This window comes from Salvelinus sp. IW2-2015, linkage group LG32 (assembly GCF_002910315.2).
Source record: "Salvelinus sp. IW2-2015 linkage group LG32, ASM291031v2, whole genome shotgun sequence".
Taxonomy (NCBI): domain Eukaryota; kingdom Metazoa; phylum Chordata; class Actinopteri; order Salmoniformes; family Salmonidae; genus Salvelinus; species Salvelinus sp. IW2-2015.
This window is the reverse complement of record NC_036871.1, coordinates 30,903,126-30,926,775: the sequence shown is the minus strand read 5'-3', so window position 1 is coordinate 30,926,775 and position 23,650 is coordinate 30,903,126. Positions and strand designations below refer to the sequence as shown.

The following is a 23,650-nucleotide window of genomic DNA, read 5'->3' as shown; positions in this document are numbered from 1 at the left end:
TGTAAATCTGATTTAGTGGGCTAGTGTAAATTCAGATTTTTGTGTGTACAATGACGAGCTGCCAGTGTTACAAACTCTCAGTTGAACAAACCAAAGAGATCCCCCGCTGCCTGGCCTGCTATGCGAGACCACAACGACTTACCATTTTTGGACACTAACGCGTTCCGTTGGAAATCAAAGTACATTTCGCTAATCATCAAAGAGTGATTTCGTGGAAGTTATCGACATAAATTGTGATCTTGGAGGTCAGGTAATGTATCGAGCAAGTTGTTAAAGTTTCGTGTCGGGTTGACCCTGTTTAAATCAAATGTTTAGCGAGTCGCTTTTTACACCATGAATTATCAAATGTAGCAGACTGAACCGAGACCGGAATTATATATAACAAATTGATTCCAAAAAATGTAAAAGCAACATTGTATCACTTCAACGATCACTCACGCATAGTGCAATGCTTTTAGTACTTTCACACTCTATCAACAGGAAAGCGACATGATCCCGTTGCTAGTGAATAGCTATCTATACTGTTTTATGCGTAGTACACTATTTCCAGGGTTGGGAAGTAACGAATTACATGTAATCCGTTACATGTGAAGGATTACAAAAACGGTAACTGTAATCCGTTACATTACCAGCAAAAATATTGTAATTGGGTTACAGATACTTTTGAAAAACGAGGATTACTTCGAGGATTACATTTAAATTCAGAAAGGATGTTTGCGAAAAAAAAATCTGACACTTCTCTGTTTTCCAATGACATTCAAAACACCATTGAAAAAAGGCGAAKATTTTAATTTGTTCCAGTTGAGCGAGTCTGACCAGAAGTCAGAGACTACTATGATGACACACCAAATGGGTTTGATGGATCGCGGGAAAAGAGCAGGAATAGGTTTTTGTAGGCTACAGTCCAAGRTATGTCTTCCAATGGTGCGACTGCTGTCGGCATCCAAAGATGATCCAACTTGAATAAACGCTTGGAGGGAAGGATGACAGCAGTGGTGTAGTCTACGGCGATACGGATGCCACTTATTATTGATATCTACACAGTGCATTGATGTGAATCCTGCTCGCTCATTTAGCTATTTGCGCCTTACGGATTCTGGTTGTTGTGGATGGCTGTTCACAAATCTAAATGTGTATTTGAACCCAATAATGGTTCAATTCAAGAAGTTTAAGCTGCCTATCAATCATCGTTTTTGAAGCCAGTGGACAGACTGTGAAAAATGCGCTCATGCAACAGCTGCATAGTGGGGATCCCAGCCTATGGAATATAAATGGGGCTTTTATTGCTCAATCTAATTCATGCTGATAAACAAAAAACATAAGCCTAATGGACACGTGCTCAAACTCGCACACTTTTTATAGACTTAAGGGGCAATCTGTACTTTGCTACATCCAATTTTGGACTCATAAATTATATATATATATATATATACAGTACCAGTCAAAAGATTGGACACAACTACTCATTAAAGAGTTTTTCTTTATTTTTACAATTTTCTACATTGTAGAATAATAGTGAAGCCATCAAGACTATGAAAAACACATATGGAATCATGTAGTAACCAAAAAAGTGTTAACAAATCAAAATATATTTTAGATTCTTCAAAGTAGCCACCTTTTACCTTGATGACAGCTTTGAACACGCTTGGCATTCTCTCAACCAGCTTCACCTGGAATGCTTTTACAACAGTCTTGAAGGAATTCCCACATATGCAGAGTAGTTGTTGGCTGCATTTCCTTCACTCTGCGGTCCGACTCATCCCAAACCATCTCAATTGGGTTGAGGTCGGATGATTGTGGAGGCCAGGTCATCTGATGCAGCACTCCATCACTCTCCTTCTGGGTCAAATAGCCCTTACACAGCCTGGAGGTGTGTTTGGTCATTGTCCTGTTGAAAAACAACTGATAGTCCCACTAAGCGCAAACTAGATGGAATGGRGTATCYCTGCAGAATGCAATGGTAGCCATGCTGTTTAAGTGTGCAAGTCCTATTCTTGAAYATCAAGGGATATAACATTTATTGGGATGACTCGAATTCTGATAGACTTTGGTTTTTTAATGTAAAGATATAATTTAATCGTATTATTATATGTAGTAGAAAGCGATGGGTTAGAAGAAGCCTACATAACCAACCCATAAAGTAGAATTTAACGTCCATAAATGGCCAGCTATGTAAACTTTAACATTGATTTATCCTGCAATAGATGTCGTTCAATTGGTAACATACATTTTTGTCTTCTAATGCCTCTTAAGGGGAAAGTAATCTAAAAGTAACGGAATGTAATTAGATTACGTTACTGATTTTGGGTAATCCGAAAGTGACATTACTGATTACAATTTTGGACATGTAACTGTAACGGATTACATTTAGAAAGTAACATACCTTGACTATTTCTTATATATATTTTTTAGAGAAACACAATAGGTTTGTATGTTTTGATTTAATCTTTTAGACCATAACCTATATGCATGTCTAAAAACAGATCCCTAGACATAGACAACCTTCTTCACCAGTGATCTATTTTTAATGATTCCGCTCTCTCTGTCCTGCAGGTGTTTTACATGGCTGGGTCGGACTCAGTAGAGTGGTACTATGTGGGGGTGGACGTGGGGACAGCCAGTGTGAGGGCTGCTCTAGTCACCAGGGAGGGCCAAGTAAAGACCACTGCAGAGGAGGTGGTCACCATCTGGAAACCTCACTCAGACCATTATGTCCAGTCATCCACTGACATTTGGGCTAAGTGCTGTAGCACAGTCCGGGTAGGTGTTAGAGACTGTGTTCAGGTGTGACTAAAGMGCTCTGCAAAGTGATGTACTCTCTTGGAATTTCTTTAATTATTGGCGTAGATTAGTATGATGTCTAACTCTAAGACCTTTTTGAATACTTTTTGCAGTTTTGCAATGTTTTCTCATATTTAGCAGCAATACAAAACATAAACATCAACATGTAACCAACACCATATTCCTATGACAGAAAGTAACCCAGGGAGTGCAGAGGAATCAGGTCAGAGGGGTAGGTTTTGATGCCACCTGTTCCCTAGTGGTCCTGGACCAGAACTTTCAGCCTGTAGCTGTCAACCAGGATGGTGAGTGAGAGAATTATTAAAAATAGATAGAATACTCTAACACTGTTGAATGCTCACAGTGTTATTGAGTCCAACGTTTCAACTACGTATTTGTCAAAATGTCTCCTCCCCTCTCTGTTACCCTGTGTGTAGGTGAGGCTGAGAGGAACGTGGTGATGTGGATGGACCATCGCGCTGCAGAGCAGGCTGCACGCATCACCAGCACTGGCCACAGGGTCCTGAGCAGGGTGGGAGGGGTAATGTCACCAGAGATGCAGCCCCCCAAGCTGCTCTGGCTGAAAGAGGTTAGAGGTCACCCACTATAAGTCAACAGACAGTTTTATTGTTGGACACCGCTGATTGGCTAGTGCTGAGGTTTATTGCCCTGTTTTTATGTAATTTCCCCCCTACCCATAATTCTTTGGTCAGAACCTGAGAGCGACATGCTGGAGGGACGCTGCCCACTTTCTGGACCTCCCTGACTTCTTGTCCTGGAAAGCCACAGCTTCTCTGGCCAGGTAAGCTTTAGAACAGAAGGAGAGAGGGGTAGGAGGGGTTTATGTGTGTGCGTGTTTGTGTATCTTGACCAGTCCCAGTGTGTGTATCAGACAGATTCTCCCTTATCCTTCAGGTCCTTATGTACTGTGGTCTGTAAGTGGACCTATTGCCCCACAGAAAAATGGGACACCAGCTTCTGGACAGCCATTGGTTTGGAGGACTTACTGGAAAACGACCATTCCAAAATAGGTGAGCAGAGTGAACCGGTTTTCAACATCAAGGGAGTTTTCCTGGATAAATTAAAGATAAATAAGAAATACCAAACTCAGCACTGGTTGGTTTTGGTTTCTCAATGGGAGTACCTACCTGTGGTTGTTCTCTGCAGCCAATGTGTGTTTCTCCACACCCACCTAGGCAGTGTGACCTGCTGTCCAGGGAGCCCAGTGGGAGAAGGCCTTACCCAAGAAGCTGCAGCCGAACTGGGGCTGGACACGGGCACCGCAGTGGGAGCCTCCCTCATCGATGCCCACGCTGGAGGCCTAGGTAGACACTCATTCCAAGGGCCTCCTGTTTTTTTATTTGTAGTCACAAAATAGTTTTTGCGAATACCACTGGTGCTTCATATTGCCGCTAACAATTTATAGATGAGAATATAATAAAAATATAGATTACAACTGAAGATGTTTTTATGAGCAGCTCAGTTTGTTTGAGTTTATTATCATCACCTGGATGAGTCACCTAACCAGACCATGGTCATCTGGTTTCGTTTAGGCAGTTAAACTGCTCATGAACTTCGACTTTTGACTCCTGCTGGGACCTCTGCTGATTACAATTGCATGGGGTCAAACGTGAAAGTTTAAAGCTCTCCGTGCTGTTCTAAACTTTTGTACATGTCAGACATGTACATGCACTCTGCTCCTTCACCTCTGTGTGACTCCTCTTCCCCACCTCCTCCAACATTTAAAACTAGAACCAGCTTGGCAAACATTATCCCAGCAGTAAATGTCAACACTATATTCCACCATGGAGGTTACAGACCCACTTCAAAGAGTGAAGATACTGATTTAACAATCCTCCATTTTGTGGCCCAGTTCTCCCCATTGGCTATTATAAAACCCATGTTTTGGAATCATAAAGGATGTTTTATTCTGCTTGTCAAACCAATGTGTTCTTAGTGATAAAAAGAGAATAAGTAGAAGCCTTGTGCACAGCTTCCAACGGGCAGGTTATGGCAGGAACAACTTAGAATCATTTTTTTATTTTGTTTTTATACATGTGTTTTGGGTATTCTCAGTGAACTTTGCAAAAGGTCAAAACGTAGTGGAAATGTCAAGTAGGCAGGGGATTTGAGAAATACATTTTTTCCACAACATATTGTACTTGACAGAAATGTAATTGTACAAATGTTCTTGGTACATGACCTACCCACATTTTTAACCATGTAAATAATGAGAATATGGTGTGTTTTGTGGTTCCAGGTGTGATTGGTGCAGACGTGAGGGGGTTCTCCCTGCCCTGTGAGGACCAGCCAATCACGTCACGCATGGCCATGATCTGTGGAACATCTTCCTGTCACATGGCGGTGAGTTGGTTAGACTTAAACAGCTCTTGTTGTCATATAATATAATATGTGCCACTTAGCAAATTTGATCTAAAGTGACTTACAGAACATTGACAGTGACAGACATATTAAGTATGTGGGGCCCATGCAGGAATCCAACCCACAACCCAGGTTGCATCTTAGCCAAGTATGTTTATCTAGCATGGCGAATAGTATTGCAATGCCATTCGTCAGCAGTCCTTCCTGGTGACCAATCATGAGGGGTAGACCCTGACCTGCTGCAACCTCTTGAATCCTTCAGCTGGAGTCTAGTGTCATGAGCTTTAACATCTAGCTCTAGTAGGGGGAGGTGAGGGGGCCTGATGCTGTGTTGAAGCCTCTATGTGTTATTCTGTCCCCATGTGTTCAGATCAGCCAGGGGCCCCTGTTTGTACCGGGTGTGTGGGGACCGTACCTGTCCGGCATGGTGCCTGAGTTGTGGCTCAACGAGGGAGGACAGAGTGCTACTGGAAGACTGGTCAGTTCAGCTCTGCTCCCCTGGGTCCTACTCTACTAGACCAGGCCTATTCAACTACTGGTCTATGGCCCTGCAGAACTGCTGCTTTTTCTTCTCTACCCAGTAGTTAATTGATCAATTCATGTCACCGATTGGCCCAAGAACCCATACACCTGGTGTCTCAGTCTCCTGCTCAGAAGGAGAGAAAGAAAACCAGCATTGCCTCAACCCTGTAATTGTGACTTTGTCCATGTGTGAACTGTGACCTGAAGTAATCTGCTACATATGCATTATACACTGAGAACTGTCTAACACAGTAAGCCTCGATGACTAGGGTTGCTCAAACCAGATCCACAAAACCATAATGTATKTTTTTTTCTCCTACCTCAGATTGACCATGTGGTGAAAGGTCATGTAGCCTACCCCCAGCTACAGGAGCAGGCGGTGAAAGGGTCAGCTATTTACAGCAAAATCATATCCATTGAAACAACAACATACATTTCACATGGAATAGTACAGAATACACACTTAATATGAACCGCATACTCTATCCAGATATGTAGGCCCAGAATGATCAGAATCCATATGAACACACTAACCTACTAAGAGCACAGTGTAACTGTCTGTTATCACCTGTCCTGGCATGTCAATTGACAAACTTCTTGGGCAATGGGAAAACCAGTTTTTCTCGCTCGTAAACATTTTTACATTTTTGTGCCGTCTTCTGTTGTGAGAAAATGATTGATTTACTATTGCTCGAAGGCATTACATAGTTCCAATAGCAGCTGAGAAGTCAATTACTTGATACACTTTACAAAATAAATTCCCAATCAGAAACCACCTTTCTACACAAAGAACTGTCAATCAGCAACATAATACAAAGTAGGTTTCAAAAAGTGTAACATATCACCTATATTTCCCTGCAGTGGGGAGCATATCTACAGTTACCTGAACAGACACCTGTCCTCCATGGCTAAAGACCTGGGGGCTCCCGTAGAGCTGCTGGCCTCCAGCCTCCACGTCTGGCCAGACTTTCATGGCAACCGCTCCCCCCTGGCAGACCCCACTCTGAGGGGCGCGGTGAGGAGAGACCACCTCTGGCTCAGGGCTCTGATATACTGCTCCCAGATCTGTTTATGCTATCTTGCCTAGTCTTATCATCATTGGGCAAGGACAATGACAATAGGAGTTGGCAACACACACATACACACTTTCACACACATCATATGCTGCCACTACTCTAGTCTTTATTTTTACTATTATTATTATCTATTCTGATGCCTAGTCACCCTGCTTTTTATGTACATATTTACCTCAAATACCTGGAACCCCTACACATTGAACTGGTACTGGTAATACCTGTATATAGATAGCTTAATTCTTGTGAAAACATTTTTTATAATATTTTTTTTTAAACTGCGTCGTTGGGAAGGGCTTGTAAGCAAGTATTTCACGGTAAAGACTACACCCGTTGACAAATACTTTTTATTTTATTGGTATTTGATTTGAAGACAGCACAAACCGATCTGGGACCAGGCTAGGGCTCTGACCCTCTGAGCTCAGAAATCATTCAGAAACAAATGTCATCACACGATATAAAAGCCAATGAAGGCTTTTAAGCCAAAGTGTCAAAATGCCAGACCTGTATGACTTTGCTTATAAATGATTTGTGAAGCATCTATTTAGATCTTATGAATCCTTTATGAATGCCCAACAAAGCTTTTCTAAGTGGTACTGAAGGTGCTCTGTGTGTGTATAGGTGGTTGGGCTGCCATTGTCCCAGACCCTGGATGACCTGGCCCTGCTTTACCTTGCTACTGTACAGGCACTGGCTGTGAGTTTCACAACTAATAATCCATAGCGCTTTTCTGAAACCCCAAAAAGCTTGAATACTACAATTTAATATAAACATGTCACACATTACTTGAAATATGTACCTAGATTATCCTATCCTAAATGATTGTGTGTGGTTATGATAGCCAGAGGTGTACGTCCTCCCTGTAAGTTGTAAAAGGGGCTTTATAAACTAATTAGATTAATTGATTGGTTTTATATCGCAACAATCCCCTCCTGCCTCTCTCCTTTCAGCTGGGCACCCAGCATATCCTAGAGGCCATGACACAGGCAGGACATGACATCACAACCCTCTTCCTGTGTGGGGGGTTGAGTAAGAATCCTCTTTATGTGCAGATTCACGCCAATGCCACAGGTGGGTGATGGAGGGTGATCTAGTTTGTGTCCAGCAGCTGTAAAACGTGTGAAACGGGAAGTTGTACCTAACCTGAACTTGAGAAACACCCCCACTGAAAACTGACCTAGATTATTTCAGTTGAGCTTCTGAATGATTATTTAGAAATGTATATTTCTCATTATGAAGAGAGTGAGTTAAACACCCCTATTAATTRCTTATTTGTAAAATATCTTGAGAGAGTGCTTATAAAGGGATGTAACAATACTGCGTGTTGTCTCCTCAGGGTTGCCCTTGGTGCTTCCTGCCCAGACAGAGGCTGTGTTGGTGGGAGCAGCAGTCCTAGGTGCCTGTGCTTCCCATGATTATAGCTCCATACTGGTGAGTGCAGAACACACACATACACAATAAACACAGCAGTAGAATATTTAGTTCGACATCATAGCAGCTCATTCCTGACTCCATACTACCATCTACTGGAGAGGAACTAAGGTAAAGGAGAAATGCATAGATTCCCTTGCTGTGTCTCAAGGAGGAGACTTGTGCAAAGTCTGGTGAGATGACATGGAGGTGGCTAGATAGCTATCTAAAGAGAGGGCTCTGGGGGTGTTGCTCTGTGGCATTCAGCAGCATACCTCTGAACACCGGGTAGTGGCCCACCCATTATTGTTTGGACTGGGTCGCACCTTTGGAGTCATAACTGCTCATGCAGTTGGTGCTGTCTGAGGATTTGAGCTAGGGATGACGGACTAGGGATGACAGGGCAGTGTGAACTATAGAGCTTATACAGAAGGATAACTATAAGGCCAGGAAAGGAGAATTGTACTGCCTATGTACTGTATGTCACAAACTTCATAGACAGTTGAGCCTTCCCTTTTCAAACCAGGTCATGGGCTGTTCTCGACCTCAGCTCTCCAGATCAAAACTCAATGTGTATGATTTATTGATCACTGCTTGGTTTATGAATGCATGTTTTAGGAGGCGATGGAGAAAATGGCCAAAGTGGGAAAAGTTGTTCAGCCTGACCACGAGCTCTGGAGGTGAGAAGAGAGACTGGCCTGCATCAGTGTTGGGTTTCATTGGTAAAACATCTGTGGGTTGTGCTGGAGGCATGTGCTGGGTACAATGATGAATTAACATTAATGTTGGAAACATCACTACTGATATATGAAAGTATATTTTTTATCAGGTCAGTTTGTAATTTTGTTCTAATGATGTCATTCTAATAATGTTTTTATAATGTTCTAGTATCTGACTAGAGGAACTGTGTTCTCTCTCTTAGCTTTTACAGGAAGAAGCACTCTGTGTTCCTGCGCCTCCATGTCCACCAGAGGGAGTACATGGCCCTTATGAATGACTGACTGAGAACCAAGAGGTGCCACTGTCTAACCGGTTGAAATAGCAGACAGTAATCCCAACACCGAGGTTGGATTACACTGAATGCAATATCAAGTAGAGACTGTGGATACGACTATGATATCAGACACRCCAAATGAGTTGATTCCAAAAATCAGCTGGACCCAGATACCCAATACACCTATTAGGAGAAAAGAGTCTGAACTCGAACGTGATTTATCAAATGCAAAATGGTGGTAACACTATCCATCTTGAGTTGACGCATGGGGGAAGATGTAGGAAATGAATGCAATTTTCCAGTTTTTAAGATGTGAAGTCCTGGCCTGAAAATCTAATATGACCTACAGTACCATCCACAGGACACTGAAGAGTTCAAAAGGCACTGACAGAAAGTCAGCCTGTGAAAAGCAATAAAACAGTCATCTTGAAATATTATGCAAGTTTATAAGAATTTGAAATTGTGCCCAATGTCACTTTTTCACACCTAGGCCTATTTGCTATCATGAATCCCTATCTCATGTCCTCTCTTTGATCTCTCTATCACAAACATTATTTCTCTGATCTCCTCTTATCACATCTCTAACCTCTGATCTAATCTCTAACCTCTCTGTCTCCTGCTGTCCAAGCAGGCCGTAGAGGAATGTGTGTTCCTGTTCCCTGTGCTGTACAGGATCAAAGACCATAATCTCCTCTGTTGCCCTGGTGACACAGAGGAATGCTCAAATCCCACACAGCTGAGTTAACAGGACTGGTTCACGTCCAGACCCAATGGCAGAACATCCTGGACCAACCAGACCTGTATTTGATTTATTTCTGTCCAGCTATGTCACATATAGTCTCTCGTGGCGGCGGGCTGAGACTGTTATTTTAGCAAATTCAGGGTTAGCCCCAACCGGGACTCGAACCCAACACCTTAGCCGTTACACCATGAGATCTGATCCTCCGGACAAGGTTGGTAGGTGTCGGGTTACGATTGCTTTATTGACTGCAATAAGTAACACTGAAGTGAAACTAAAGGCTGTGTTGCTGTTGAAGGCATTTTATTAATCGTCTCACTATTAGAAGTAAGGCAGCACACCTGTCCAAAGTATTTAATACATCTTAAACCTGACAACTGCACATTCAACTCAATAAATTGAGTTGTCAGCTATGTGTCTTTGAACATGCGAGTACTACAACAAATGCAACAAGAACACGTCCTGACACCATATTATCAGCAAAATGCTACCAGTCAATCTGTGATATGATCGGCACTCCACCATCGTAAGGAGAATGGCAATCCCTTTCATTGTCCTCATCATCTCCCTCTGTGGTTGTGTGGGAGGCTGTGTGACTATAGGTGTGATCCTCTGCTGCCCCTCATGGCTGAGGTGTGTAGCGCAGGTACTTCCTTTCTGAAGGTAGCTCTTTGGTGTAGACCCCTGCAGGGAACATGGCTGCTGCCTCCTCCTCAGGGATGTTTGGAGGAACCATCACGCGCTCACCTGGCTAGACAGAGAGAGGGAATGAGAAGGGGAGTTAGCAGAGAAAATAGAAATGGGCATAAGTGGCATGCCAATTGATATTGGACTGACAATAGATTCTAAGTGTTTGGAGAACAATAAAAATAGTTGTGTGATGAATGATGATGTTAACTGATTGTCTATTGGGTAACTCAAGCTTCCATTTATATTTGACTGATAATACTTCCTGAAGGATGCTGCAAATTCTACTGTCAGGCTATAGAGCTTGACAGGGATTGGCTGACTGACCTGCCAATCAGCAGGGGTGGCCACCCGGGTCTTTGCTGTGAGCTGAAGGGAGTCGACCACTCTCAGGATCTCATCAAAGTTACGCCCCGTTGTGGCAGGGTAGAGCAAGGACAGCTTCAGCTTCTTGTCTTGGCCAATCACAAAAACCTGAGACATAAAAWCATGTCACACTTTGGTGGGATGGCATTAGGCAGGTAGGGGCTGAGCAGTGGTGGAAAAACTACCCAACTGTAATTCTTGAGTAAAAGTATAGATACCTTAATAGAAAGTTACTCAAGTAAAAGTCACCCAGTAAAATACTACTTGAGTGAAAGTCTAAAAGTATTTGGTTCTAAATGTACTTAAGTATCAAAAGTAAAAGTATAAATAATTTAAAATTCCTTATATTAAGCAAAGCAGATGGCACCATTTTCTTGTTTTTAAAATGTATAATTTACAAACGATGCATTTATATTTAGTGAGTGCCAGATCAGATCAGACTTGTGTGAATTGGAACATTTTCCTGTCCTGCTAAGCATTCATCATATAACAAGTACTTTTGGGTGTCGGGGAAACTGTATGGAGTAAAAAAAAAAAAAAAATTCTTTAGGAATGTAGTGAAGTAAAAGTAGTCAAAAATCTAAATAGTAAAGTACAGATACCCCAAAAAACTACTTAAGTAGTACTTTCAAGTATTTTTACCTAAGTACTTTACACCACTGGGGATGCATTTACTCACATGGCAAATGGTTAGCAGGCGAGAAAGTGTGTGTGTGTGACAGAGTGAGAGAGTGTAGCAGATAAGGGCTGTGTTCACGAACAGGCAGCCATCATGCAGTGATATCACCCTCACTGATTCATATAAAAAGATTACATCATGCAGCAAGGGGCTGAGGTAGTGAGTGTTTTTGCCAGACAGGGTGGTGGGGCTTGGGGGGAGGGGTAGTTAACTCATACTAGCAGGGAGGTAGGCTGTTTGCATCAGCATGAATAAGTAATGTTTATGGAAAATAGAGCACCAGAAAGAGGACGATCTCATGGTGGGCAATGACTTACCCGAAACTGAGAAACGGTAGAGAGAGATACTGACAGGAAGAAAGCGAGAGAAAATGTGGCTGAGAGTGTGTGTATTTTGTTTGTCTGTACCTGTGTAGGTGTGTGTGCATGCATGTTTTGACACTCACACAGCGGGCAGTGAGGGGCATGCCGTCCTTGTCCTTCTCATCTGGGTCCAGCATGCCCAGGGCCACTGCCAGCTCCCTCTGATTGTCTGCTATGATGGGGAAGGGGAACGCACAGCCAGACTCCTCATCGTTGTAGGCCAAGATGTCCTACAGGACCACAGCACAGCCGTCCATTACTAAACACTGGTCATTGGTTTACACACTCAAAACTGGGTGTCCCAAATGGCACCCTATTCCCTTTTGACCTGGTCAAAGGTAGTGCATTATAAAGGGAATAGGGTGCCATTTGGGAACAGCCTATACCTTGGTCCAGCCACGGTGATCCTCCAGACTGTCAATGGACAGGGCGATCATCTTCACGTTGCGCCTGCTGAACTCGTCACTGAGTTTGGCTGCTCGGCCCAGCTCTGTGGTGCAGACAGGGGTGTAGTCACGGGGGTGGGAGAACAGGATACCCCAGCTACAGAGAGAGGTGGGGAGTGATGGACAGAGGGAGAGAGAGGAAGATACAGAGAGATGGAGAGATTAGTAGGGGCCTAGCATAGGAATGTCAGCCTTTCTGTCTCCCTGCTCCTGTGTTTCTGTTTTAGTGGAGCAGCTAAGCTGTAAAATATGACTCAATCGTTCACTTTGTGATAAACGCACCACATTTGGTACAGAGGTAGATTTAGGTACCTTGTAAAGATTTAGATATGGAGTCACCACATATTTGCGTCCTGAGGGGCGTGGCAGCCCTTTTTCAAAATGGCCCTCGACTGTAACACTATGTTACAATTCAGAAGTACTGCTTTGACGAAAAGGCAACAAATTAGTCACGGTGCTAGATTTATTGACTCTGAAAAGATTAAGATATGGAGCCACCACATATTTGGCCCCTGGGAGCCATGGCAGGTATCTTACAAAATGGCCACTGTTGGTAACACAATATTGTAGTTACTAAGTCATTTTTGTTGTTGTTGATAAACACCAAATTTGGCAGAGTTCAATTTATATATCCTGAAAATATTTAGATAGGGAGCCATCACTGTTAGAGGTCCCTTCACTGTTAGAGGTCCCTTAGGGAGCAGTAAGGACACATTTACCCGATGCTGCCTCAGTCACCACCAGAAGTCCATGGCATACCCAACTGTGGCATAGCCTTTACTTTGTTGAAATAGCAGAACATATTCAAATGCAAGTAGAAAAACTAGTGGGTCATACTTCTGATCATGAAATTGGTTGAAATAAATATATTACAGCTTGAGAGATTTGTTGTCCACAGCAATTGTGAACTATTCCAACTCAATGGTTGGGGATATTTTCCCAGGTACAGCTGAAGTTAGTGTATTTGCTCCTTGCATTGCAAAGTAGCTTTAGTAGCCATTTTCTCAGGAACCCAACGTCTTAACCAGTAGACCAAAATAATATTCTGTTCTGGGCCGAAGCTGGTTGTCGCAGGCAGGGCTACCTCATCTATAGAGCGTTCTAACTCACCTCCGATACACAGTCTCAGAAATATTATTTTTCCTACAAAAGATAACTGCTGTATTTCCCTATATACTCATTATATTGTACTGTGTTAAACATTTTAAACCGATTCAGGCCAATAAGTATAGGCCATGACTTTTACAAAAGTCAAAGAAGTATAAGCCATGACTTTTATACAGTGCATTTGGAAAGTATTCAGACGACTTCTCTTTTTCCACATTTTGTTATGTTACAGCCTTTTTCTAAAATTGACTAAATAAATTTCCCCCCTCATCAATCTACACACAATACTTCATAATGACAAAGCGAAAACATTTTTGGGGAAATATTTTCACATTTATTAAAAATACAAAACAGAAATAGCTTATTTACATACACTACCGTTCAAAAGTTTGGGGTCACTTAGATATGTCCTTGATTTAGAAAGAAAAGCACATTTTTTGTCCATTAAAATAACATTAAATTGATCAGAAATACAGTGTAGACATTGTTAATGTTGTATATGACTATTGTAGCTGGAAACGGCTGTTTTTTATGGAATATCTACATAGGCGTACAGAGGCCCATTATCAGCAACCATCACTCCTGTGTTCCAATGGCACGTTGTGCTAGCTAATCTAAGTTTATCATTTTAAAAGACTAATTGATCATTAGAAAACCCTTTTGCAATTATGTTACCACAGCAGAAAACTGTTGTCCTGATTTAAGAAGCAATAAAACTGGCCTTCTTTAGACTAGTTGAGTATCTGGAGCATCAGCATTTGTGGGTTCGATTACAGACACAAAATGTTCCGAAACAAAGACCTTTCTTCTGAAACTTGTCAGTCTATTCTTGTTCTGAGAAATGAAGGCTATTCCATGCGAGAAATTGCCAAGAAACTGAAGATCTCGTACAATGCTGTGTACTACTCCCTTCACAGAACAGTGCAAACTGTCTCTAACCAGCATAAAAAGAGGAGTGGGAGGCCCSGGTGCACAACTGAGCAAGAGGACAAGTACATTAGAGTGTCTAGTTTGAGAAACAGACTCCTCACAAGTCCTCAACTGGCAGCTTCCTTAAATAGTACCCGCAAAACACCAGTCTCAACGTCAACAGTGAAGAGGCGACTCTGGGATGATGGCCTTTGGAACCACCAAGATTCTTCCTAGAGCTGGCCGTCCGGCCAAACTGAGCAATCGGGGGAGAAGGGCCTGGGTCAGAGAGGTGACCAAGAACCTGATTGTCTGTATGACAGCGCTCAAGAGTTCCTCTGTGGAAATGGGAGAATCTTCCAGAAGGACAACCATCTCTGCAGCACTCCACCAATCAGGCCTTTATGGTAGAGTGGCCAGACGGAAGCCACTCCTCATTAAAAGAAACATGACAGCCTGCTCAGAGTTGCCTAAAGGACTATCAGACGATGAGAAACAAGATTCTCTGGTCTGATGAAACCAAGATTGAACTTTTTGGCCTGAATGCAAAGCATCTGGAGGATGGTGGTGGCAGAATCATGCTATGGGAATGTTTTGCAGCTGCAGGGACCGGGAGACTCGTCAGGTTTGAGGGAAAGATATACGGAGCAAAGTACAGAGAGATCCTTGATGAAAACCTGCCCCAGAGGGCGCAGGACCTCAGACTGGGGCGAAGGTTCACCTTCCAACAGGACAAAAACCCTAAGCACACAGCCAAGACAACGCAGGAGTCTCTGAATGTCCTAGAGTGGCCCAGACAGAGCCTGGACTTCAACCCGATTGAACATCTCTGGAGAGACCTGAATATAAACTATAACTATAAATCCAAATAACTTCACAGATCTTCATTGTAAAGGGTTTAAACACTGTTTCCCATGCTTGTTCAATGAACCATAAACAATTAATGAACATGCCCCTGTGGAACGGTCGTTAAGACACTAACAGCTTACAGACGGTAGGCAATTAAGGTCACAGTTATGAAAACTTAGGACACTAAAGAAGCCTTTCTACTGACTCTGAAAAACACCAAAAGAAAGATGCCCAGGGACCCTGCTCATCTGCGTGAACGTGCCTTAGGCATGCTGCAAGGAGGCATGAGGACTACAGATGTGGCCAGGGCAATAAATTGCAATGTCCGTACTGTGAGACGCCTAAGACAACGCTACAGGGAGACAGGATGGACAGCTGATCGTCCTCGCAGTGGCAGACCACGTGTAACAACACCTGCACAGGATTGGTACATCCGAACATCACACCTGCGGGACAGGTACAGGATGGCAACGACAACTGCACAGGTTTGGTACATCCAGTACACAGGTACAGGATGGCAACAACATCTGCCCGAGTTACACCAGGAAAGCACAATCCCTCCATCAGTGCTCAGACTGCAATAGGCTGAGAGAGGCTGGACTGAGGGCTTGTAGGCCTGTTGTAAGGCAGGTCCTCACCAGACATCACCGGCAACAAGGTCGCCTATGGGCACAAACCCACCGTCGCTGGACCAGACAGGACTGGCAAAAAGTGCTCTTCACTGACGAGTCGCGGTTTTGTCTCACTAGGAGTGATGGTCGGATTTGCGTTTATCGTCGAAGGAATGAGCGTTACACCAAGGCCTGTACTCTGGAGCGGGATCGATTTGGAGGTGGAGGGTCCGTCATGGTCTGGGGCGGTGTGTCACAGCATCATCGGACTGAGCTTGTTGTCATTGCAGGCAATCTCAATGCTGTGCGTTACAGGGAAGACATCCTCCTCCCTCATGTGGTACCCTTCCTGCAGGCTCATCCTGACATGGACCTCCAGCATGACAATGCCACCAGACATACTGCTCTTTCTGTGAATGATTTCCTGCAAGACAGGAATGTCAGTGTTCTGCCATGGCCAGCGAAGAGCCCGGATCTCTACGTCTGGGACCTGTTGGATCGGAGGGTGAGGGCTGGGGCCATTCCCCCCCAGAAATGTCCGGGAACTTGCAGGTGCCTTGGTGTAAGAACTGGCAAATCTGGTGCAGTCCATGAGGAGGAGATGCACTGCAGTACTTAATGCAGCTGGTGGCCACACCAGATACTGACTGTTATTTTTTTGACCCCCACTTTGTTCAGGGACACATTATTTCATTTCTGTTAGTCACATGTCTATGAAACTTGTTCAGTTTATGTCTCAGTTGTTGAATCTTGTTATGTTCATACAAATATTTACACATGTTAAGTTTGCTGAAAATAAACGCAGTTGACCGCGAGAGGACGTTTATTTTTTTGCTGAGTTTAGTTGTGCAGCGACGCGCTCCATCCAACCTGACAGGGCTTGAGAGGATCTGCAGAGAAGAATGGAAGAAACTCCCCAAATACAGGTGTGCCAAGCTTGTAGCGTCATACCCAAGAATAATCGAGACTGTAATCGCTGCCAAAGGTGCTACAACAAAGTACTGAGTAAAGGATCTGAATACTTCAGTAAATGTGATATTTCAGTTTATTTTTATACATTTGCAAAAATGTCTAATAACCTGCTTTTGCTTTGTCATTATGGGGTATTGTGTGTAGATTGATGAGGGGGAAAAACGATTTAATCCATTTTAGAATAAGGCTGTAATGTAACAAAATGTGGAAAAAGTAAAGTGGTCTGAATACTTTCTGAATGCACTGTAGATTAAAGGTTTGTGAAATAGTGGGTCAGTCTGTAGTAATTTAGTAAAATGGCTGCCACAGCTCCCAGGGGCCAAATCTGTGGTGACTCCATATCTAAATCTTTGCAGGGTCCATAAATCTAGCTCTGTGGCAAATTTGGTGCCTTTACCTCAAACAGTCCTTCTGAATTGTAAACTCATGTTACAGTCGTGGGGCATTTTGTAAGATGGCAACCACAGCCCCAAGGGCCAAATCTGGGGTGGCTCCATATCTAAATCTTTTCAAGGTACCTAAATCTACCTCTGTACCAAATATGGTGCTTTTATCACAAAGTGAACGATTGAGTCAAATTTTACAGCTTCCACTAAAACACAGGAGCAGCGGGGCAGAAAGGCTGACATTCCTATGCTAGGCCCCTACTAATCTCTCCATCTCTCTGTATCTTCCTCTGTCCATCACATTTTCAGGGTACATAGATCTGCATTTCTGCCAAATGTGGTGCTTTTAWCAAAAAGTGAACGATTTATCAGCTTAACCACCCTACTATTTTGGTGCTGTACTCAAAACACTTCCATTCTATGCATCAGTACACGCCTGGCCCTGGCTGCTTGTTGAGCCAATTGTAAAATACTGGATTTTTAATACAGTTTGTCTTTGCATTGCATACATTATTTGAGCACTATTGTTTTTTTAGGGTAAGAAATAATGAAATGTTTAATAGTTCAGGGTAAGAAATAATGAAATGTTTAATACAATTTAATAAAACATGTTGATATTAAACCCGATTATGCCAAGCAGCCTAAAGATTTATTTGATCATGAAAAGAACCAAGAATAAAAATATAGGCGGCCTTAAGTGTGCCCACAGAGATCTTGTCTTGTTGCAGCAACTGACATTTCAGTGTTGTCAGCGTTTTCATTGAGTGGGTTTAGAGAACAAATGATTTGAGCTGCAAGCAAGCAGTTTTTTTCTGACGTCTCAACCTAGTTAGACTGACACAACCAACTGGCCTAGATCAAATAAAACCACAGACCATGAGTAAAGATACATGTCTAAATATTATTCAAATAGGGGGAGAATAGCTGTTTATTATTATATCTACGAAAAAAATAGATGCCAACGCATCCTCGCTATACCCAATAACGTTAGGTATCAGATTCAAATTCACACCAACACAGTTTGAAAGTACAGTAGGACATGACAGCTATCAGCATAATCAACCTTACGACCTTTGCCAAACTATACTAAACCTTTATTTTTACAAGTGAATGATTCAGGGCTAATGTCTTTAGAAACAGGTGCCTTATTGAATGCAAATGATATAGTGAAATCGAAAAGAGAACATCAATTATATAACGGAAAACAGGAATCTCAATCTCAGGTAGTATCTTCCAAAATGCCAACACGTGATTTCAATCGATGTCATATCAGCCTTTAAAATTACTTACGAGTCACCCAAAAAATCGTGGAATTTAATTTTGCCGTTAGTGGTTTCGGCCTCAAAATTAGGAAACTCATCTCCTAGCAGTAGTCCTGGCATGGTCGCAATGAAGACCCGCGCGCTCCAGTAGCAGCATACTGATGACAGCAGGTTCAAATCGTCTAACCCGGAACAGGTTTTAACCACTTATAATTATCATTTTTCAAGTGTCAAATGTCATTTTTTTTGTAGACGTTATTTTTTTCACTTGTCCAGTGTTCGTTTATAGGTGATAAAAATACAAAAACTATTTATAAAAAGCGTTGGCCTTTGCCAAATACCAGGGCCCATGGAAAGTTCCCTGCCTTTAACCTGCTGACAGTGTCACCTCTGCAGAGCCAAAGGAAATGCTGTTCACGATTATAACGGTATCAATGCGTTTACATAGCACTGCATTTGGGTTGTTGATTAAAGTTCTTAAGGGTTTGTCATATTTTCCTAGTGGAAGAGTTCCCAGGATGGGCAATTGATGACCTTCTATCAATTGCTTTTTAAGACTCTTTAGAACCTTGTATGGGCCAATATTTTACCATGACACGTGTGGTATGGCAACTTGAAACATCCTGTTGACTGAACAACTCTTCCTTGCTCACTCTGTTTCTCTCTTCCCCCTCCCCTTATCATCAGCTCTACTCCTAGACCTGGGTCTGGTCCAGATTGTGAAGACTTTGTTCCACTGTCAGAGGTCTCCCGCCCAGAACCGCTCCAACATGTTCTTTACCTTCTTCGTGGACTATTTCATCAAATGAGACTTAATTTCAACCAGTAGAGAATGTGAAATGCTTTATTGAAAGAAGTTAATTATCCAAATATTATAAATACATAATACATGCATTATAAATATAATTGTAATATTATAAATACAAGTTCAATCTGTACTTCAATGCACATCTGTTGTGCATTATAAAAACAGGAGGAAAGATGTGGCGAGAGAGCTGTAAAAGACAAAGGGAAAGAGGTAAGAACAGAGGAGCAGGGAAGACAGTATACGATTAATGAATCACAGTGCTACCCTAATAATCTCTCAGTACATCACAATAACATAATAGTGTCTCATAACCATCGGGCCGACTGGAAGCCCAAAGCTGGTTATCTTAAGAGCAGGTAAGGTGGTGATGGGACCGGGTGGTTAGCATTCTCTCTCACATCAAAACATACATGCAYACAAGAGACAGATGGAGATAGCATGTTTAAGCCTTTAAAAAATATATATATATTCTAACAGTCATCCTAATCATTGGGAGGTAAAATGCAAAACTGACCTTGGATCATTAACTCTGGGACTACTACATCTCTATCTGTATTTCAATGTAAAGCATCTCTTTAATAATACTTCCTGTTGACTCGACCAAGTGACCTCTCACCTCTGATCATGCTCTATGTAGCCAGTTCAGATGCTGATATAACCTAGAGGACTTAGGGAGAAATGGATGAAGTGAAGGAGAGACTGTTAGAGAGAATAAGGTAGTTAAAGAGACAGTGTTCAACAGGACTCTGTGTGTGTGGCCTCACCTGGTGTCCACACTAAATGGCTGCAGAGTAATGTATGCTGGAAAAATATGCACAGACTTACGAGGACAAACAATATAGCGCAGTTAAAGAAATAATGAAGTGTCTTACTATTCTCCATGGTTGGCCCTCTTGCCTATTCTTTGAATGTGGAAGGAGCCACAGTTACACACCTGAGCCTGCTTACTGCACAACCCATTAATCAGATTGATACATAAGTGTGTAGGTGTGGGTTATAGGGTGTCTAATTGTTCTACATTTTTTCAATATGGGAGACTTAAAATAGCCCGTTTTGTTTTTGTACAGACATCACACCCTTACCTAAACAGCACCCTCACCTGAGAAGTAGAAATTAAAGGGAGAAACTGGGAATTGAATAACTGCAGTTGACATAGCTAAGTAAATGGAAGAATAGTCTTATTGCAATGTGGATGGCTCTTAAAATAGCCTTTGTTTGTTCATAGTGTAGTCTATGGTGTTGCCAGGGAACAGCACACTCTTCGAAGAAGTAGGAGGTGAAGATCTCTCGCCTCTTGCTGCGTTGTTGGACCTCATCCTTGAAACATCCTGAAGAGCAGCAGACTTCTCCTATGGCGGCGAGTTGCAGATCCCCTCCTGGTCCTCTTGTCCATTATGTTATGCAGGACACAGGTAGCCTTCACACGCCTGAATTCCCCCAGGAGGCAGTCCCAGATGGCCCTGGTCACCCAACCTTGCAGTGCCCTACATGGTAACTGTATGTAACGGATGTGAAATGGCTAGTTAGTTAGCAGGTACGCGCTAATAGCGTTTCAATCGGTTACGTCACTTGCTCTGAGACTTGAAGTAGGGTTTCCCCTTGCTCTGKAAGGGCCGCGGCTTTTGTGGAGCGATGGGTAACGACGCTTCGTGGGTGTCAGTTGTTGATGTGTGCAGAGGGTCCCTGGTTCGCGCCCGGCGAGGGGACGGTCTAAAGTTATACTGTTACATGTAGGCAATCGTTTTGAAAGAATGTCCATGTTACAAGGTATCTGTAGGAATATGGAAGATAATGTCATTATTAGACTTTCACATCACCAGGTCATTGTGYATTACTAAAGTATAATATCCCTCATAACAAATCATGATAACATTGGATAGATAGATGCATGTGTAGCATGTGACAATTGCAGGATCATATCAAGGATAGCATCACAAATGAATACATAAATACCACTTGAAGCTTGATGAGTTGATCATTTGAGTTAGCTGTGTAGTGCTAAGGCTGAAACAGAAATGTGCACCCCTTTGAGTTCCCAGGACCAGGACTGAGAACCACTGCTCGTCATTGGGACCTCTTCATCTGCAGACAGGCTTCTGTATCTGAGGACAGAAAACCTCACAAGAAACAGACTTCATTATACTAAAATTAGACTGCACTGAATATTATGTTACTATTATCACTGTCCTCACTCATTGGGACTGGAACTACAAAAGTCCATACCCTATCCAAAATAGCCTAATCTCTCACGTTGACAGTTGGAGCTGCTATCCTTTCACCCTTCTCCGTGGCTGCTAGCTACCTACCTACCTACTAATGCATTTGGAGTGTTTGTTTACAGTGATAAATACATCAAGATAGCTAGCTAATACGAAGTTAGGTAACGTTAGCGGGTGATATTTAATTCACTTAGCTATCTATACGTATGTAAAGTTGGCTAGATAGTTAACGTTAGCTAGCTAGATTAGTAGCTCATTTGAGTTAGCCTGCACTGTAGCTAGTTAGCTAATAATACATGTTTGTTTTTACATTTTCGTATTGTAACGTTATTTCCTTAACTTACTTGAATAGGTTATCCCAGCCATGTGGACGATTGAAAACAGGGAATAAACGTTTGTTTGTCACCAGAGAGTTTTAGAGCATCTTAAAATTTACCTGTGAATAAATTCATGAAAAGGAGAATGGATTAAAGTATTTACCCATTTAATAACCAGACCTTCATACAAACTTGCTATGATGAATTCTTGACGCAAAATCGAACATGCTGCCTGCCATATGCTTCCAGCAAACCCACAAGCGAGCTACTCTGAGCGGCCTAAACCGCACGTATCCATTTACCGTGTGCTAGTGTAGACAAGCCGTTAGCCATCTGGCCACGCCACGCTGGCTGCCATGTGTGCCCACTTCCTGCTGGCCCAGCTGGTGGTGACGCCCCCCCCCTCGCCACAATTTTCTCCTTATATATTTTTGTTGTGGTATGCAATGCATTTACAGTTTTTCGATCTGTTCTACGAATTGCCAAGTGGCATTCAGTTACAGTGGATGAAAATGTAAAGTGCATTTTGTCACCGACTCTATGGAGCGGTATATTTATTTTTCTGTATATTTACTTTACATAGCCTGTGGGGTTTTGCTAGGCTTAGCGTGCTAAAATAACTATAAACTAGAAGGATTTTACATTAATTAAAGTTTGAGCTACTGACACATGTAGGCCTGACAATTTGTCTTTGTTCTCAGGAGTAACAAGTTCTCATAGCCTAAACCATGAGGCCACAGCCTGAAATATGTGTGTGTATGCAACAATGTACAAGGGCATAAGATATGAACAGCAGTGTAAAATGTGTGTGTGTTAAGAAGGGCGCTGTACTGTGTGACCGAAACTGTGCTAATCTTAGAGAGGCACAGGATGGGGGTGAATCAGGAGACTGCTGACTATGGTGTACAATAGACAATAATAGATAAACTATACACACGAAGATCATCTGTGAGGTTCTGAATTATGCACTATAACCCAATACTATAACACATGTGATTGAATATTAGCAACTGTTGGCCTGGGAGCCTGGGTGTCTGTGTGTGTGTGCTGGAAGTAACAGTTAGCCCCAGATAAGTGTGCTGGGAAGCTGTGGTTAGCCTTGAGCGAGAACAGTGGGCTTTGTATACAGGTGCAAYTAGCTCAGACAATATTGCAGAGCTGTCTGACCTCAGTCTTTGGGGTGAGGGAGCGTAATCTACACAGCAACAGCGTCGGGACATCACATGCGCTAAGGGGCTAGGACTGGCTTAAAGCGCCAACAGCAACGATAGGCTGGGTGAGTCTAAACCACGCCCAGTCTCTACTCTGACAGGCCGGCTCGGAAGCGGGAACGATCTCTGTCATGAGTATATATTATAATATCTTTGTCAGTAACAAGTGTCTTCTCTGTTTTCATCCTGCGTGATGTTACAGTGAACCCGTATATACGGAAATTGCATTTGCCATTTATTAACTTTTGAATTAAACAATTATTTTAACCAAGTTCAGGTGTGATATTGTTCCTATCTCAAATCAAATCAAATCAAGTTTATTTTATATAGCCCTTCGTACATCAGCTAATATCTCGAAGTGCTGTACAGACACCCAGCCTAAAACCCCAAACAGCAAGCAATGCAGGTGTAGAAGCACGTTGAACACGTATCTCAGTTGAACCTTCGCAGCCTTAACAAGKCCCATAGCTATTGTCGTTTGAAAATATACATATTTTTTGATGGGTTTGCAAGAATTAACAATATATTGTTTTAATTGTGTGTCACAGGTTCTACTGG

The 23,650-nt window shown here is 42.5% G+C and overlaps 2 protein-coding genes and 1 long non-coding RNA gene across 5 annotated transcripts; 1 reads left to right on the top strand and 2 right to left on the bottom strand.

Moving 5' to 3' along the window:
- Positions 1–161: 161 nt before the first annotated feature.
- fggy (FGGY carbohydrate kinase domain containing) lies at positions 162–9,622 on the top strand. Of its 2 annotated transcripts, XM_023977168.2 has the most exons (16): positions 162–250; positions 2,554–2,760; positions 2,975–3,086; positions 3,219–3,370; positions 3,495–3,583; positions 3,697–3,812; positions 3,978–4,106; positions 5,042–5,145; positions 5,534–5,641; positions 6,011–6,072; positions 6,547–6,700; positions 7,380–7,454; positions 7,709–7,829; positions 8,095–8,189; positions 8,787–8,848; positions 9,091–9,622. In XM_023977168.2, exons 2-16 carry the CDS (start codon positions 2,563–2,565, stop codon positions 9,167–9,169), a joined length of 1,656 nt encoding a protein of 551 aa, XP_023832936.1. In that variant the 5' UTR covers positions 162–250; positions 2,554–2,562; the 3' UTR covers positions 9,170–9,622. The 2 variants fall into 2 exon arrangements, with proteins under 2 accessions (XP_023832936.1, XP_023832937.1); XM_023977169.2 differs by lacking the exon at positions 7,380–7,454.
- A 565-nt stretch (positions 9,623–10,187) lies between these two features.
- On the bottom strand, positions 10,188–18,705 carry LOC111956686 (peroxiredoxin-6). Of its 2 annotated transcripts, none has more exons than XM_070436695.1 (5): positions 18,566–18,705; positions 12,382–12,538; positions 12,073–12,225; positions 10,916–11,062; positions 10,188–10,652 (listed from the first exon to the last, which is right to left on the bottom strand). In XM_070436695.1, exons 1-5 carry the CDS (start codon positions 18,655–18,657, stop codon positions 10,524–10,526), a joined length of 678 nt encoding a protein of 225 aa, XP_070292796.1. In that variant the 5' UTR covers positions 18,658–18,705; the 3' UTR covers positions 10,188–10,523. The 2 variants fall into 2 exon arrangements, with proteins under 2 accessions (XP_070292796.1, XP_023832993.1); XM_023977225.1 differs by having other exon boundaries at positions 12,079–12,225; positions 18,566–18,703.
- A 660-nt stretch (positions 18,706–19,365) lies between these two features.
- On the bottom strand, positions 19,366–22,371 carry LOC139023462 (uncharacterized). Its single transcript, XR_011474584.1, has 2 exons — positions 22,184–22,371; positions 19,366–22,000 (listed from the first exon to the last, which is right to left on the bottom strand). It is a non-coding gene; the product is annotated as an uncharacterized lncRNA (long non-coding RNA).
- Between the last annotated feature and the right edge of the window lie 1,279 nt (positions 22,372–23,650).